This window comes from Orcinus orca, chromosome 14 (assembly GCF_937001465.1).
Source record: "Orcinus orca chromosome 14, mOrcOrc1.1, whole genome shotgun sequence".
Classification (NCBI taxonomy): Eukaryota; Metazoa; Chordata; class Mammalia; order Artiodactyla; family Delphinidae; genus Orcinus; species Orcinus orca.
In genome coordinates, this window is record NC_064572.1 from 31,894,705 (window position 1) to 31,910,948 (window position 16,244).

Consider the following 16,244-nt stretch of genomic DNA (forward strand, 5'->3'; position numbering starts at 1 on the left):
CATAATGTAATAGTTATTGTGAGGCTTAAATGAGTGAGATAATGTATGTGAAAGTACCTGAAAAAAAAAGATATTTGGTGAAAATTAGCTTTCTTCTTGAGCTTCTCAATCTTTTTTTCTGTCATTTTCTCAAAATAAACTCAGTTACTTAAGCTTTTTCATAGAAAAATTTCCTCTCATTTATTGTCACCTGTAGTAAGACCTTGTTAAAAAAAAATCTGATTGCTTGTTTTCATTTAATACTTTTTCTTTATCTGTTGAGATAATCATGCAGTTTTTATCCTTTCCTCTATAAGATGGTCTCTGGTCTACTCCAGAAGTATCAACTTTTCTGATGGTGAACCGTCTATGATTTCTTTCTTTCTTTTTTATTTTTTCAGCCACATTACACAGCTTGCAGGATCTTAGTTCCCCTACCAGGGATCGAACCCCGGGCCCCGGCAGTCAAAGCGTCGAGTTCCCCCATCTATGCATTTCTAAGATAAACCCTATGTAGTAGTGATTTAGAAAAGAATATACAATGCTAAATTCAACTTTAATATTTTAAAAAGATTTTGCTTCTTTGTTCATGAGGGGTCTTGATCTATAATTTTCTTATTTTGTTTCTTATTCTGTTATCAAGGTTATTTTAGTTTCATAAAATAAGATTTCTAGTCTTTGAAACATTTTATATAAGAAAAGGGTTGTCTGTCCTTGAAAGTTGGGCAAAACTTGTATCTAAAACTTTCTTGGGTCTGGTGTCCTTTAGAGGAAGAAATTTGATTACTCTTTCAGATTCCTTTTATTATCTAATTCAGGTTTTAAATTCATTTTGAGTCAACTTTGATAATCTGATACTTTTCTAAGAAATTATGCATTTCCTCTAACCTTTTTTGTTCAGTATTATCTATTTCTGCCTTTTTTTTGTCTTATCACTCTTATGGGAGATTTATGTTTTATTAGTTTTTTCCCCAAAGATCTATTTCATTAAATTCTGTTCTTAGGTTAATTATTTATTTTGTTAAGTTTATTATTTGAATATCTTATTTTCAATATTTCTATCTTTTAGTATTTCTTGTTTTTAAATAAATATAATATTTTGGGCTCTCAATTTTGCTCTGATTACAAGTTTAGAAACAGCTGTGTAGGTACTTTAATAGTTGTTCAGCCCTAAATATTTTGTAATTTTGGTGTGAATTCCTCTTACCCATGTACATTATTTAGTAGTACATTTAAAGATTCTTTCTACTACAGGCATATTTCAGAGATGTTGTGTGTTCAGTTCCAGATTACCATAATATTCGCAATAAAACAAGTCACATGAATTTTTTGGTTTCCCAGTGCATATAAAAGTTTTTTATACTACACTGTAGTCTGTTAAGTGTGCAATAGCATGTGTCTAAAAAAACAATGTACATACCTTAATTTAAAAATATTTTATTGCTAAAAAATGCCAAAACAATCACAGTAATAACATCACAGATCACCATGACAAATATCATAACAATGAAATATTTTGAAATATTGTGAGAATTACCAAAATGTGACACAGAGACATGAAGTGAGCAAATGATGTTGGGAAAACGATGCCTGTAGTCTTGCTCAACACAGGGGCCACAAACCTTCTAATTTGTAAAAAATACAGTATCTGCTAAGTGCAGTGAAGTGAAGTGCAATAAAATGAGGTATGCTTATATCTTTTAATTGTTATATTTCTAATTTAATTGCTTTGTGCCCAGAAGTCTTGGTTGGTATGTGATCAATTCTTCGAAATTATTCTGTGACATAATAAGTGGTCAGTGTTGGTAAGTGTACTACTGTGTGTGCTTAAAAAGAAAGTGTATTCTCTTCTGCTTGGGTATAGGGTTCTCTTTTTATCAATTAGGTCAACATATAAGTATTATTGATCAGACTTTTATAGTCTTACTATAAATCATAAACTGTTTATGATTGAGGTCTGTTGAAATCTATAATAATTGTAGATTTGTCAGTTTTCCTCATAATTGTCAGTTTTAACTTTATGTATTTCAAAGCAATATTATAAGTGGTTACAAGCTTATGATTCTCTTGGATCCTAAATTCTGTTAATTATTTTTTTATTATCTTTTTTTAGGATGATTGTTGACTGCTGTTTAGCCTACTGTTGACTTTTATCTCCAGATTTTGTTCTTTTTTTTTTTTAAACCACATCCTAGTTTTTGTCAATTTTCCTCATAAGTAAAAATATTCTCTCATTGTGTGTCTATTCCACTTCACTTTGTGTTTAGGTATTTACACCTCTACCTCATTCATTACATTCTTCTGTAGAACAGTGATTATCAACTTTTTTCAGCATAAGGAACTTCAAATAATAATGGTGAGACTCTTTATTATTAGTTGATTAAGAATGTATAAGAATAAAAGTCACAATGAATTTGTAATGTTTTAAAATAGATTTTTATTTTATTCATCACGACAGCATCAACATACATTTGAAAACTACTAGTATCTGTAAGACGCACTTGCTTATATGTTTATCTGTTTCTGCTGTAACCACAGCATGAGTTGGAGGAAGGACCAGAGGAGCCGATAGACCTGTAGGTAGCAGAGTTCTTGATTGAACCTTGCAGGATCAGAATCTCTTCTCCCTTCACAGATGCTAGATTTGAACAAGGGGTGAAAGAAGGTGGGGAGAAAGACTAGGACTAGTCATTCAGGCTTTATAGGATTCAAAGGTTGTGACTCATAAGCTGCCAGCAAGACTTGAGGAGGATGTAGCTTGGGCAGCAGTGACACTTCGAACCTTCCCATCCCCGACATGCTGCTTCCCTTTCAGTTATCTCTGGGCTCTGGCAGAATCCTGTTTTGTTTGAAGGGAAGTTGAAACTGGCTACATACCCTCCTAATCTCATCTGAAATAAAAGAATTTAGTGAGCCTTTAATGTTTATGTGTGTTTTAGCTTTGTTATCTCAATGTACATGTTCTAGCAAAAAGAGTGTGGTGTTGCTGTTAAAGGGTTTTGAATGTTTTCAGTATGACTCATTGTGGTTTTTAAGTTTAGTTTTGGGTGTACACATGCAGTGTCTGGTACTGTCACTGAGTTAGGTCAGGGAAAGGAATAATTTGTGGATGAGGCCTGTAGGATCTTTAAATCTAGGAGCACAGGGTTGGAACAGGATGTTATAGTGTTACCACACAGTATACACAGGGGTGAGTTGGTGCTGGGCACTTGCTACTTGAACTAGATTAAAGTTTGTCATTGTACTCAGTGTTCCTAACTTCCTCCTAAAAACTAACTGCTTGTAGCCTTCACTCAGGTTTCTGAATGACTAATGGCCAAGACTCCTTGACCTTTCTCAAAATGGCAGTGCCAGGAGCAAAGCGTATTGGCTGGTACTGGGAAGCCACGGAATGACTCTGCTTTTTGCTATTTTAAAGTAAGATTAGTGCCAAATGGCTAGTATATAAAAGAATACTTTATTTTCACACATCTCCCTGAGTCTTTTGAAATCTTTACATATATTATTATCAGTTTTAAAATCATATGTATATGCACAAAAAGATACGAGGATGGAATGAGTTGTATAGAGGTATACAACTAGAGGCCATACTTCCTATTTGAGGGATACTAGAAAGACTGCATTATCACTTGCTAATACCTGGAATTTCATTAGAGCTCATTCTTCAGGTTAACAGTTTAAATGCTTGAATACATAGCGAAGGGAGAATCTTTGAGTCATCAGCAGTTATTTTTACTGATCTGCAGTTAGGTTCTAAATGTGGGAAAGCAGAGTGTTTGAGGGCCTGCCCCTTACCCCCAACCCCTGGCCTCTCACCCAGGCCTTATATTTATGAAGGGCCTGGACTTCAGTATTTTCTTCAAATGGTATACGTGTAGTCATAGAGGAAGAGAGGGATTCTTAAAAGAAGATGTTTATCGTGCAATTAAAATTATTCAATGTAACGACTTAAATATACCACCATGTTTATGACCCTGTTTTGGCATTTCTTCATTTTTAAATATGATGGGCTTCTCAAACTTGGAAGTAATCTGGGCCTTTCTTGATCTCTCAGAGACCCTGCCCAGTTAGGAAGGGAAGGAGAGTCTCAACATGGGTTAAGAAGACAGCAGGAATAGCCCGGCCAGTCGATTTTGCCTGCCAGATAATTATGCCAGGGCCAGCCTGGTTGGAAATGGACATGCTGGGTGCCATGGCCACAGTGGCGGAAAGCCTCACCCACCAGCTGACTGTGTTCTTTCTTCCTCCCACCTGTTTCCTTCCTATCTACCAAGTGTTGTCTGTGCTTTTTGTGATTGGATATGCATGTGGTCTGACCAGCTCTCTCTCTTGAAAGGACAGGTCCCAAGATGTAAACACCTGCTTCCTTGGATGTGCTCCAAGGTAATCTGACTTCCATGATGTCAGATTTTCAGGTGTTCTGCTCCATAGCACTGCAGTCTTTAGTAAGCAGAATGCATTTTTTGTGATAGTGTTTATAATCTAAATGGCTATACTGTCTAAGGTCAGGTTTTATTAAAACAGTGAATTTGGTATGGGGTAGTTTCCACCCCACCCCCCAACATGTTTTTTGGGGGTGGGGTGAAAGTTTAACTTGTTGAATGTTTTAGAGAGCTTTTTGATTTAAAGTTATATAGCAGTATATGTCTAAATAGACCCATCAGACTCTCTCCTTTAAGGAGGCATACCTTGTTTCATTGCACTTAACTTTATTGTGCTTTGCAGATACTGCATTTTTCACAAATTGAAGGTTTGTAGGAACCCTACACTGTCAGATGATGGTTAGCATTTTTTAGCAATAAAGTATTTTAAAATTAAGGTATATACATTGTTTTTCTTAGGCATAATGCTATTGCATGCTTAATAGACTACAGTGGAGTGTAAACATAACTTTTATATATTTACAGTAGAGTGTAAACATAACTTTTATATGCATAACATTTATAGACTACAGTGGAGTGTAGACATAACTTTTATACGTGTTTATATGCACACAAAACATTTGTGTGTCTCACTTTATTGTGATATTTGCTTTATTTCTGTGGGCTGGAACCAAACCCTCAGTATCTCCAAGGTCTGCCTGTATTATTTTGTCCAAAACTGTCTCTCTCCCTTCCTCATCTAAATCAGTGAGCTGGGATATGATAACTGATTTTTTTTTTTTTTGCGGTATGCGGGCCTCTCACTGGTGTGGCCTCTCCCGTTGCGGAGCACAGGCTCTGGACGCGCAGGCCCAGCAGCCATGGCTCACGGGCCCAGCCGCTCCATGGCATGTGGGATCCTCCCGGACCAGGGCACGAACCCGTGTCCCCTGCATCGGCAGGCGGACTCTCAACCACTGTGCCACTAGGGAAGCCCACGATAACTGATTTTGACAGAAGCCGATTGAGATTGTTTGGCTTCAGGGTGAGGAAGTTACGTGTCCTTTGTGATAGTGAACTGCCCTCCCTAGTCAAACCAGGTCTATTGCAAATACATGTTATTGTTCACAGAAAGGACTCTTGACTGTGTGTGTGCATGCATGTGTTCGTGTGTGTGTGTGTGTGTGTGAGAGAGAGAGAGAGAGAGAGAGAGAGAGAGAGGAGAGGAGAGAGGTGGGGGGAGTGGAGAGAATGTTATTCCATTGGAAAAACAACTCAGAGATGCTGTGAGGAGAATCATCATTATAAGTAGTACTGAACTTCTGAGGGCAGAAACAGTGTTGTCTTCACCTTCTCTATCACAACTGTCCTAATCTCTTAGGTAAAAATGACTACTTCCACTTTTGTGTCCCCTCAGCATGTGCTGGGCATACTTTTAAATACTAATTTGTATTTGTTTATATGTATGTCTTGTCCTACCAAGGTGGTAACCCCTTAAAAGTAGGGACTTAAAAAAAGTCTAGGGAGTTCCCTGGTGGTCCAGTGGTTAGGACTCGGCACTTTCACTGCTGTGAGCCTGGGTTCAATCCCTGGTCGGGGAACTAAGAGATCCCGCAAGCCGCACAGTGTGCCCACCCCCACCCCCTGCAAATCTAGTTCTAGGACTTGTGTAGCATGTAGTAGGTCTTCAGTATGTTAAATGAACAAATTTATGAAAAAATTAAACTAAAGGAATTTAAGATTCTACTTCTGGATGCAGTCTAGAAGAACCTTTAAAAATGTCTTGTGGCAGTGAATCTTTATAATCTCTAGATCTGTTTTCCTTTTTTCTTAAATAAAAAATTCAGCATAAGTTAAAGCGTCTTGATTAGTGATAATTGAAATCACATGGAACTGAGTAGTTTGGAACCTTTCCATCTCTTAAATTGTGTGGGTTTATATCATGTAGTAATTCTGTAAAGAATGGATTAGAGGGTTATGAGTGGGTCCTGTGAGGCTGTCATTGGTCCATTGATCTAAAGCATAAGAGCTTCCTATTAATTTAGGTTGAAGACTCAGAGGCAGAGAGAAACCTTAAAATGTGCTAGTTGATTGATTTAAAGTAGCTAAATCAATATTATTAGTATATAGTCAAGATTTATAATTATTTAGGAAATGGACCTTATCCCTACTGTCATCCTCTAAAATGCTTTTTAAAAATTCAGATTTGTGTTAAAAAGTAGAAGATCACTTTAAGAAGTCAGGCAGCTTGAATGTTTAAATAAAATCTCATTTTCCACAGACAAGACAGACTCTTTCCTGTTTCTGCCTACTGGTTAGTCATGGTGGGATTTGTTTGGCTTTATGAATGCCATTAAATTTTAATGTACAGATCAGATGTCTCATTGTAGGTAAAAGGAAAGGGTGTAGTGTCTGTTTTGGCCCTATCATTTTACCACACAAGGGAACCATTAGTGGAGAATCAAATTGATTCCTGTAAAGCTTTTCCATTTCATCTTTTTTTTTTCTTCTTTCCTTTCTCCATGATGGTTATTCCTTTCATTTATTTTTTGCTTTTTCCAAATTTGAAACACTTGTGCAGTAACTGTATCCTTTCAAATAGGTGTAGTTGCATTCTGTGGTGCTTATGTTTGTTTGCTATAATTTCATCAAGGTTCATGTTACCTGGAAATAAAATTAAGTTTGTGACCTTTTAAAGTTAATGATTTCTATGGCCAGATGGTTTCATGATCTCCTGTACTTGGTGAAAATCCATTCATTCATTCAATAAATGTTTATTGAGCATTTATTATGCGTCAGGGATTCTACTCTGTGAATATAGGATATACAGGGTCCTTGACCTTGCTGAACTTACACTCTTGTGGGAGATAGCAAAAACAAAACTGGGAGGGTTTATGTCTCATGGGAGCACATAAGAAAGGTACTTATAGACTTATAGGATGGTTTCATGAAAGAACAGTCATTTAAAAATGGTACCTAAAAGAATGAGTAGGGGTTAGTCAAGCAAAAGAGGGGAGAGAGAGAGAGAGAGAGAGAGAGAGAAAGAGAGAGAGAGAGAGGTTTCAGCTAGAGGGAATGGCTGTAAAAAAATACCTTGAAGCATGAGGCCAGTGCTCTTCAACTAGTGGTCTTCAATAAGTGGCTGACATCCCTAAAAGACTTTCGAAACACTTGAATATTTTTGAATACCTTGGATATTTTAAAGTTTTCATTTAAATATTTTTAAATCATAAGTTTAGTTGCAAAGCATGTGTTTTCTGCCCTGTTGTGTGTTATATACACATCTTAAATATGTTTCACTGTAAATTTAGCTCATTTAGTTTGTGGAAAACATCTGCCACAGTCTTTCGCAAAACCAGTTCTCATTGTCTAACTAGTCAGCAGAATCAGATTTACTTTTTATTAACTTTGTGTTTTAAAAAAGTTCTTGCTTTTAGTCAGTCAGTTATCTTTTAAAGACTTAAACAATAAGAAAAAATGTGTTTATATATTGATGCACATATTTACCATTTTGTGCTCTTCATTTGTTTCTGTAAATCCAAACTTCTATCTGGTATAATTTTCTTTCTTCCTGAAGGACTTCCTTTAAACTTTCTTATAGCTCAGATCTGCTGGGTGATGAATTCTTTTAACCCTTACATAGCTGAAAAAGTCTTTATTTTGCCCTAATTTTTGAAATATTTTCTTTGGGTCTACTCAAAGTTCTTCAGTACTTTGCTCTACTGTTCTCTGGGTTGCATTGTTTCCAGTGAGAAGTCTGTTGTTACTCTTATCTTTGTTCCTCTGTAATATAAAGTGTCTCATTTTTCTCTGGCTGCTTTTAATATTTTCTCTTCATTATTGGTTTTAAGTACATTCATTATGATGTACCTTGTTGTAATTCCCTTGATATTTTTTGTGCTTGGGTTTTATTGAGCTTTTTGGACTTGGGGCTTTAATTAAGTTTTAATTAAGTTTATAAAAATTGTGGCCATTATTTCTTCAAATATTTTTTTCTGTCCCCTTTTCTGTCCTTTGGGAACTTCAATTGCACACATATTAGGCTGCTTGGAGCTGTGCCACAGCTCACTGATGCTCTGTTCATTTTCTTTTAAGTTTTGTTTTCTCCCATTTTAGGTAATTTTCATTGCTAGCACTTCAGTTTCAATAATCTTCTTCATGCAATATCTTATCTGTTAGTAATCTATCCAGTGTATTTTTGTATCTCTAGTTGTTCTATTTCCATATTTTTTATATCTTTCATTTATCTACTCAGTCTTTCCTTTAGCTTTTGAACACATAGAATACAGTTATAGGAACTATTTTAATGTTCTTGTCTACTAATTCTGTCCTCTGTGTCATTTCTGGGTTGGTTTTGAATGATTGTTTTTTCCTCTTTGTTATGGGTGGTATTTTCATGCCTTTTTGTATGCCTGGTAAATTTCAGTTGGATGCCAGTGTCATATTACTCTTGTAACAAACACAATATAAATGTTTTATCTTACAATTCTGGAGGTCTGAAGCCCAGAATGAGTTAGCAGAGTTGTGTTCCTTCTGGAGATTCTAGGAATGGATCCATTTCTTTGCCTTTTCCAGCCACTAGAAGCTGTCTGAATTCCTTGGCTTATAGCCCACATCACTCCAACCTCTGCTTCTGTTACATGTCTTTCTGGTTCTGTTGTCAAATTATAGTGAGGTAATACCTTCAATGTGCTGATAAAATAATTGTCAACCAGAATTCTGTACTACTGAAGTAATCTTTGAAGGATGAGGACAAAGTAGGCATTTTCAAACAAACCAAAATGGATACATTTTGTCACCAGCAGACTTACTAGAGGAAGTGCTAAAGAATGTCCTTCAGACAATAGTCAGATGATTCCAGGTATAATGCCTGAGATACAAGAGGGAATGATTAGCCAACATATTGGACAGTTTGTTGGTAAATATAAACAAACTTTGACTTATACAATAATGTAATGCCTAACAAGATTTAAAAGTTGAAAGTAAAAGATACAGGGCTTCCCTGGTGGCGCAGTGGTTGGGAGTCCGCCTGCCGATGCAGGGGACGTGGGTTTGTGCCCCGGTCTGGGAAGATCCCACATGCTACGGAGCGGCTGGGCCCGTGAGCCATGGCCACTGAGCCTGTGCGTCTGGAGCCTGTGCTCCGCAACGGGAGGGGCCACAACAGTGAGAGGCCCGCGTACCGCAAAAAAAAAAAAAAAAAGATACAGCATTTTGTACCTGAAAACAATAACATAAACATGAAACAAAACTTGAAAACAATAGCATAAAGGTCAGGAAAGGGGTGATTGTGAATTAAGTATGTTAAGATCATTCTGTTGTTTGGGGAGGAAGTACAATTATTGACTCATTTTATTTATTTATTTTTAAAGTTAATTTATTTTTGGCTGCGTTGGGTCTTTGTTGCTGTGCATGGGCTTTCTCTAGTTGCGGCGTGTGGGCTTCTCATTGTGGTGGCTTCTCTTGTTGTGGAGCACAGGCTCTAGGTGTGTGGGATTCAGTAGTTGTGGCACGCGAACTCTAGAGCGTAGGCTCAGTAGTCATGGTGCATGGGCTTAGTTGCTCCACGGCATGTGGGATCTTCCCAGACCAGGGCTCAAACCCGTGTCCCCTGCATTGGCAGGCAGGGTCTTAACCACTGTGCCACCAACGAAGTCCTTATTGACTCATTTTAGATTGTTACCATGCCAAGTATGCATGCTAAACTATTTAATGAACCACAAAAGTAATAAAACATAAAGTATATGACCTATAAAATAGTAAAGGGAATAGAAAAATATAGAAAAAGACTCTCAATCCGCCCCCCCAATATATCAATAATAATAAATTTAAATGAGCTAAGTTATTAAGTTAAAAGTTGCTAACCTGGATTAAAACTGTGTACTTATATGTATATATGTAGTTATAAAGACACATCTAAAATATAAGGATACTGAGAGTTAGAAAGTTATATACCAGTCAAATAAAATAGTCAAAGAAAGCTGGTTTACAATATTAATATCAGCAACAAACATTATTGGAGATATAAAGAGGTATCACATAATGATAAATAGGTTCAGATTACAAGAAGGATATAATAATTGTAAATTTATATGTACCTAATAAGTTAGCCTCAATATATAAAAAACAAAAACAGCTGCAAGGGGATATGGACAAATCTGTTGTTATGGTGCAAGATTTTATCACTCAGTAATTGATAGATAAAACAGACCAAAAGAATCAGCAAGGATATAGAAGATTTGAACAGCACAATTAACAAGCTTGAGCTGATGGAATATGTGAAATATTTCACCTAAAAATTAGAGCAAACTCATTCTTTTCAAGCACACAGAAAATTATACCCTTTAAAATTACTAATTGTATATTATATAACTTTCACCTCAAACTATATCGAAATCAATTTTGGTCTATCATATTGGTAAAGATACATAAGTCTGATTATACATTGAGTTGTTGAATCTGTGAGGAAACAGATCCACTGTGTCATCCACTGTGGTGGGAGTGTAAATTGATAACTTCTGTGGATGGCAATATGGCAACGTTTGTCAAAATTATTAATGTCCATACCTATGACTCAGCAGTTCCATTTCTAGATAGTATCCTACAGATATACACATTTAAAAATGATATTTATTGGGCTTCCCTGGTGGCTCTGTGGTTGGGAGTCTGCCTGCTGATGCAGGGGACATGGGTTCGTGCCCCGGTCCGGGAGGATCCCACATGCCGCGGAGCGGCTGGGCCCGTGAGCCATGGCCGCTGAGCCTGCGCGTCCGGAGCCTGTGCTCCGCAACGGGAGAGGCCACAACAGTGAGAGACCCGCGTACCAAAAAAAAAAAAAAAAAAAAGATATTTATTGGGAATTCCCTGGTGGTCCAGTGGTTAGGACTTGGGGGCTTTCACTGCCGGGGCCCGGGTTCAATCCCTGGTCGGGAAACTAAGATCCCACAAACTATGCAGCACGGCCAAAAAAAAAAAATGTTTATTCAAGGTGATTCATTGCAGCATGCTAATAAATTAGGGACTAGTTATGTAGCTGTATAAAACAATGAGGAGGCTCTTTGGGTACTTCTACTAGAACATCACCAAGTTAAATTAAGTGAAAAAATCAGAATGCAGAGAGTATGCATAGTATGATCCTATTCGTGTAAAAATGGTGGAAGCCTATGTTTTTGTTTCTTTGTGCATAAAGTGTCTTTATTTTGAAGAATACAGAGGAAACACATAACATTGGCTGCAAGTAGATGGAATTTGAATGCCTAGGAGATAGTGGAGGGAAGAAAAATTTTCACTGTATGCCTCAGGGTTTTGTATATGTGTATATGATTTTGTCATATGTATGGGTATATATAGATATATATATATATAATGTAATTTCAAATTAAATTTTAATTTTAATTTAAAAATTTAAAAGGAACAGAAAATAACCAGTCATCTAAGACTGATCAAAAGCCACGCCAGTGAGCTCTTGCTCTTTGCTGATATTTATTATGTGCTGCCTTATGGCTCTGAAGTTTGTGAATTACCAAAGTATGCTTCTTGAGAGTTAGAATAGTGTTTTTTGCATCTTTATATACATACCTATAGTGTCCATAGCCCAATGCTTTTTATGTAGTTGAAATTAGTATGTTGGTTTAATTCTATTTTTTAACAAGACTGTGTTATACTTGTTGAGTTTTTATATTATTTCATTTGATATAACTTGCTGTGAAGTGGGCTTTTATTTGCATGGGACATTTTCTGTGTTTCCAAATAAGAATGTGTAATTTTGGCTAAATATTTTAACTTAAAGTAATTTGTTGCATGTAAGTTACTCAGTGATAACATAATGGATTTACTGAATGTGAGGAAATGATCTGTTAGGTCCTTTTCAACTCTGTACAGAAGAATAATTGAATGAATGAATACATTTTAGTAGTACAAGAGGGTCAAGGAGAATACTTGCTTTATGCATTTCGGGTTCCTTTTTTAAATGACCCCCCCCCCCGAAAAAAAGACACCTTTGGCTGATCGGGTCATCTGTGTTATTAAACTATATTATATTAAACTATTACTAACTGATTCAGTTATTAATGCCAGTGACATTTTAATTAACAGCATAGTTTTATAGGGTTGTTTTCAAACTGTCCAGTTTGTCAAACAAATCCATTTGGCTAGATGAAAGAAAAATTTATGCATTACCTCATACTTTTGCTTTGTGTTTCCTCCTATTTCTTTGGTTTGTCTGATTATTAAATTTCGCTTAACACAGTGCTTTGGTATTTTATTTCCGATGTTGAATCTGAAACTGTTGTCAGGGATATCAGTTCTTTGTGTAAGTGTCTTTTAATGGCAGTGTATGTAGGGTGAATAGGAAGGAAACAAAGGAGTTACAGAGATACAGCAACCTAAAGTAAAAGGTCCAAAACTTTTTCTCATTATTTTTTGTTGCCAGGAAATAATGAAGAACAAGGGCTTAGTGCAGTGAATGAAAGAATGTGCTGCCCTTAATGTAAATTTTAAAAGCTGGAAACTTAGGTTCTATTATAAATTGGTCTTGGCTATTTTCCATATAGGAAAAAAATGTGAATTTATGTCCATTTACATTCTTTGCATTTGCATGTGATATTCTTCTGCTTGGTTCTGCCAGTGAGTTAACTCCATGTTCCTCCCCACAGGGTGGAGAATGCTTGCACCAAGCTTGTCCAGGCAGCCCAGATGCTTCAGTCAGACCCTTACTCAGTGCCTGCTCGAGATTATCTAATTGATGGATCAAGGGGCATCCTCTCCGGCACATCAGACCTGCTCCTCACCTTCGACGAGGCTGAGGTAGACAACCTGAGGCCCATGCAGACCTCTTCCAGACAAAAAGCCCAGCCTTAAAAGATAATAATGGAGGATTGAGGATTGTTTAGGATGACAAAATGTTGACTAGCTACACATCTGAATGACTGTGTTTTTTACTTATCGTTTACTCAATTGACTGAATACTATGAAATATATTTTCAGGTTCGTAAAATTATTAGAGTTTGCAAAGGAATTTTGGAATATCTTACAGTGGCAGAGGTGGTGGAAACTATGGAAGATTTGGTCACTTACACAAAGAATCTTGGACCAGGTTAGTCATATCCTACTTTTATAGCAGAATTTTTTATGGATTGTCCATGTTTGATCAAGAGGAAAGGGGTACTCCTCCCTACTTTTTTTGTGGAAGATAGGTAATGATGCATTGAACTTTTAGTTGTCTCTACTCTGTTGATGGAGCCGACTCTGTGCTTCTACTGAAGAGATATCATTGTCTCTGAAAGCTGAATCTGCTTTCTACAGATCCTGGCCCTGTCTAATGAACTAAACTAGACATTGCAAATGTTGCTGGAGAATGTAGGAAATAATTTCCTATTACTGCAGTGCTTAAGGCCACCCTGAATCCTGACCTCTTCATTCCACATTATACAGCATTCCTTCACTGTCTGCCAGCTGGCCTGTAGCTCTGTGTGACCTCTTAGCTTGCTAATTAGCCTGCCTACTATTATGGATTCATGCTGTTGCCCAAGCCTGCATAATATAATCAGACCTAGAAGGAGAGAAGAACTTCTGTGGCTAAATCTCTGATTGTGTAGTCATCTGAGAATTCAGTATTCAAAATACATGAACAGATACCAGCTTTTGGTGTTATAGACATATAACATGAACTTGAGGCTCCTTAAAGTATGAATTAGACCAATGACAAGACATATCAGATGTTTAATTTGTTAGTATTAAGAATCACATATTATCTTATAAAATTCTTTTGTCTTACATAAAATGTATTTCCTTGAGGTTTCAGTGCAGTCATCCTGTAAACTTAAGGCAGTTTAGAATTTCTCTGAGCTGTCATTGAAAATCGCTGGCTTTAGAGCAGTACCCTTTCAACTTTCTCCTAGCACTGTGAAGAAATTTTATTTCTTCAAATGAAATCTTATGCAGATGAATTGGGAGATTGGGATTGACATATATATACTACTATGTATAAAGTAGATAACTAATGAGAACCTACTGTATGGCACAGGGAACTCGGTGCTCTCTGGTGACCTAAATGGGAAGAAAATCCAGAAAAGAGGGGATATATGCAGAAACTGACACAGCAGTGTAAAGCAACTATACTCAAATTAAAAAATAAAATAGACAAGCAACAAGGATATATTGTATAGCAGGGAATTACAGCCATTACCTTGTAATAAATTTTAATGGAGTATAATCTGTAAAATACTGAATCACTATGCTGTATACCTGAAACTAATATTGTAAATGAGCTATACTTCAATAAAAAAATCTAATGAAATAATGAAAAAATAAATCTTTGCAGAATCCCAACATATAAAAGACAGAAATGGAGCTACTCTGGATGAAGCAGAGGCAGCCCCACCCTTTCCATCTCCCTCTGGGTGCCCCTTGACGATCTGTGAACCTGCTTAAGAAGTTCTAAGAGCAGTTGGAAAACCAAAGTGTTAGAGAATCACATAGTACCCTTGAATAATAACCAAAGTAGCAAAAAGTGCTAGCATGCTAACTCCAAAACACCAGATGCTTTCAAATGCTGTCATCACCATAATTATTATTATTATTTTTAAAATTTATTGTATTTATTTATTTTTGGCTGCATTGCTGTGCGTGAGCTCTTAGTTGCGGCGAGCGGGGCTACTCTTTGTTGCGGTGGGCAGGCTTCTCACTGCAGTGGTTTCTCTTGTTGCGGAGCTCGGGCTCTAGGGGCGCGGGCTTCAGTAGTTGTGGCACACGAGCTCCAGAGCGCAGTCTCAGTAGTTGTGACACATGGACTTTGTTGATCGTGACATGTGGGATCTTCCCAGACCAGGGATCGAGCCCATGTCCTCTGCATTGGCAGGCAGATTCTTAACCACTGTGCCACCAGGGAAGCTCCCATAATTATTTTTATTTGTTTCTAATTATAAAAGTGATACATCCTTATTTTGGATAAGTTGGAAAGTACAGAAAAATTTAAAGATGAAAACAAAACACATTATTGTAATTCTTAAGATTTTTTTCAGCCGCTAGTTTCTTAGCCCAGGCACACCTTGCTTCACTTTCTTGTGCTTCACACATAACTGCGTTCTTACAAATTGAAGGTTTGTGGCAACCCTGTCTCAAGCAAGTCTATTGGTGCCATTTTTCCAATAGCATTTGTTCACTTCATGTCTCTGTGCCCCATTTTGGTAATTCTCACAATATTTCAAATTTTTTTCATTATTATATTGTTATGGTGATCTGTGATCACTGATCTTTGATGTTACCACTGAAAAGATTATGATTCATTGAAGGCTTAGATGATAGTTGGCATTTTTTAGCATAAAGTATTTTTAAATTAAGGTATGTACATTGTTTTTTTAGACATAGTGCTATTTCATACTTAATAGACTACAGTATAGTGTAGACATAACTTTTATATGCACTGGGAAACCAGAACATGCCTGTGACTCGTTTTATTATGATATTCACTTTATTGCAGTGGTCTGGAACTGAATCCGCAGTATCTTTGAGGTGTGCCTGTACTAGGCTCACATGAGATTCTTATACACATAGGTTCAGTGGCCAGGTACATGGCATGAAAGCTGGTATGGTAGCCAGGCAAAGTATTTTTCCCCCCACTTGTGAATTTTTTTTCAAATGTATATTTACTAATTGCAACATTTAAAAAATATTTGTGAATGTATTTATGTCAAATGTGTGAAAATTATGTCACATTTAGGATTTAATAAATTGCTTTTAATGAGAAGAATAAAGTTGCATTAATTTAGAACTGTCCTGAAAAATTCTATATCATAAATGCTAGAGTTCAGTGATAGTATCTGTTGTTTAAATAAGTGGACAGTCAGTTTGGACTTTCACAGTAATTCATAATGGATTTAGGCTCAGAAAGCCAGACTCTGGATT

General features: G+C 36.6%; 1 protein-coding gene and 1 long non-coding RNA gene across 3 annotated transcripts in view; one reads left to right on the top strand and one right to left on the bottom strand.

The window, feature by feature from the left end:
• Positions 1-16,244, top strand: part of VCL (vinculin) — a 105,795-nt gene that overhangs the window by 42,165 nt on the left and 47,386 nt on the right. For both annotated transcript variants that reach the window (XM_004273091.4, XM_004273092.3), the window contains exons 3-4: positions 12,995-13,145; positions 13,326-13,434. In XM_004273091.4, coding sequence (XP_004273139.1) covers positions 12,995-13,145; positions 13,326-13,434 — 260 coding nt within the window. The remainder of the gene's footprint in view (positions 1-12,994; positions 13,146-13,325; positions 13,435-16,244) is intronic.
• Positions 1-16,244, bottom strand: part of LOC125961101 (uncharacterized) — a 259,744-nt gene that overhangs the window by 38,122 nt on the left and 205,378 nt on the right. The gene's annotated exons all lie outside the window — the stretch shown is intronic.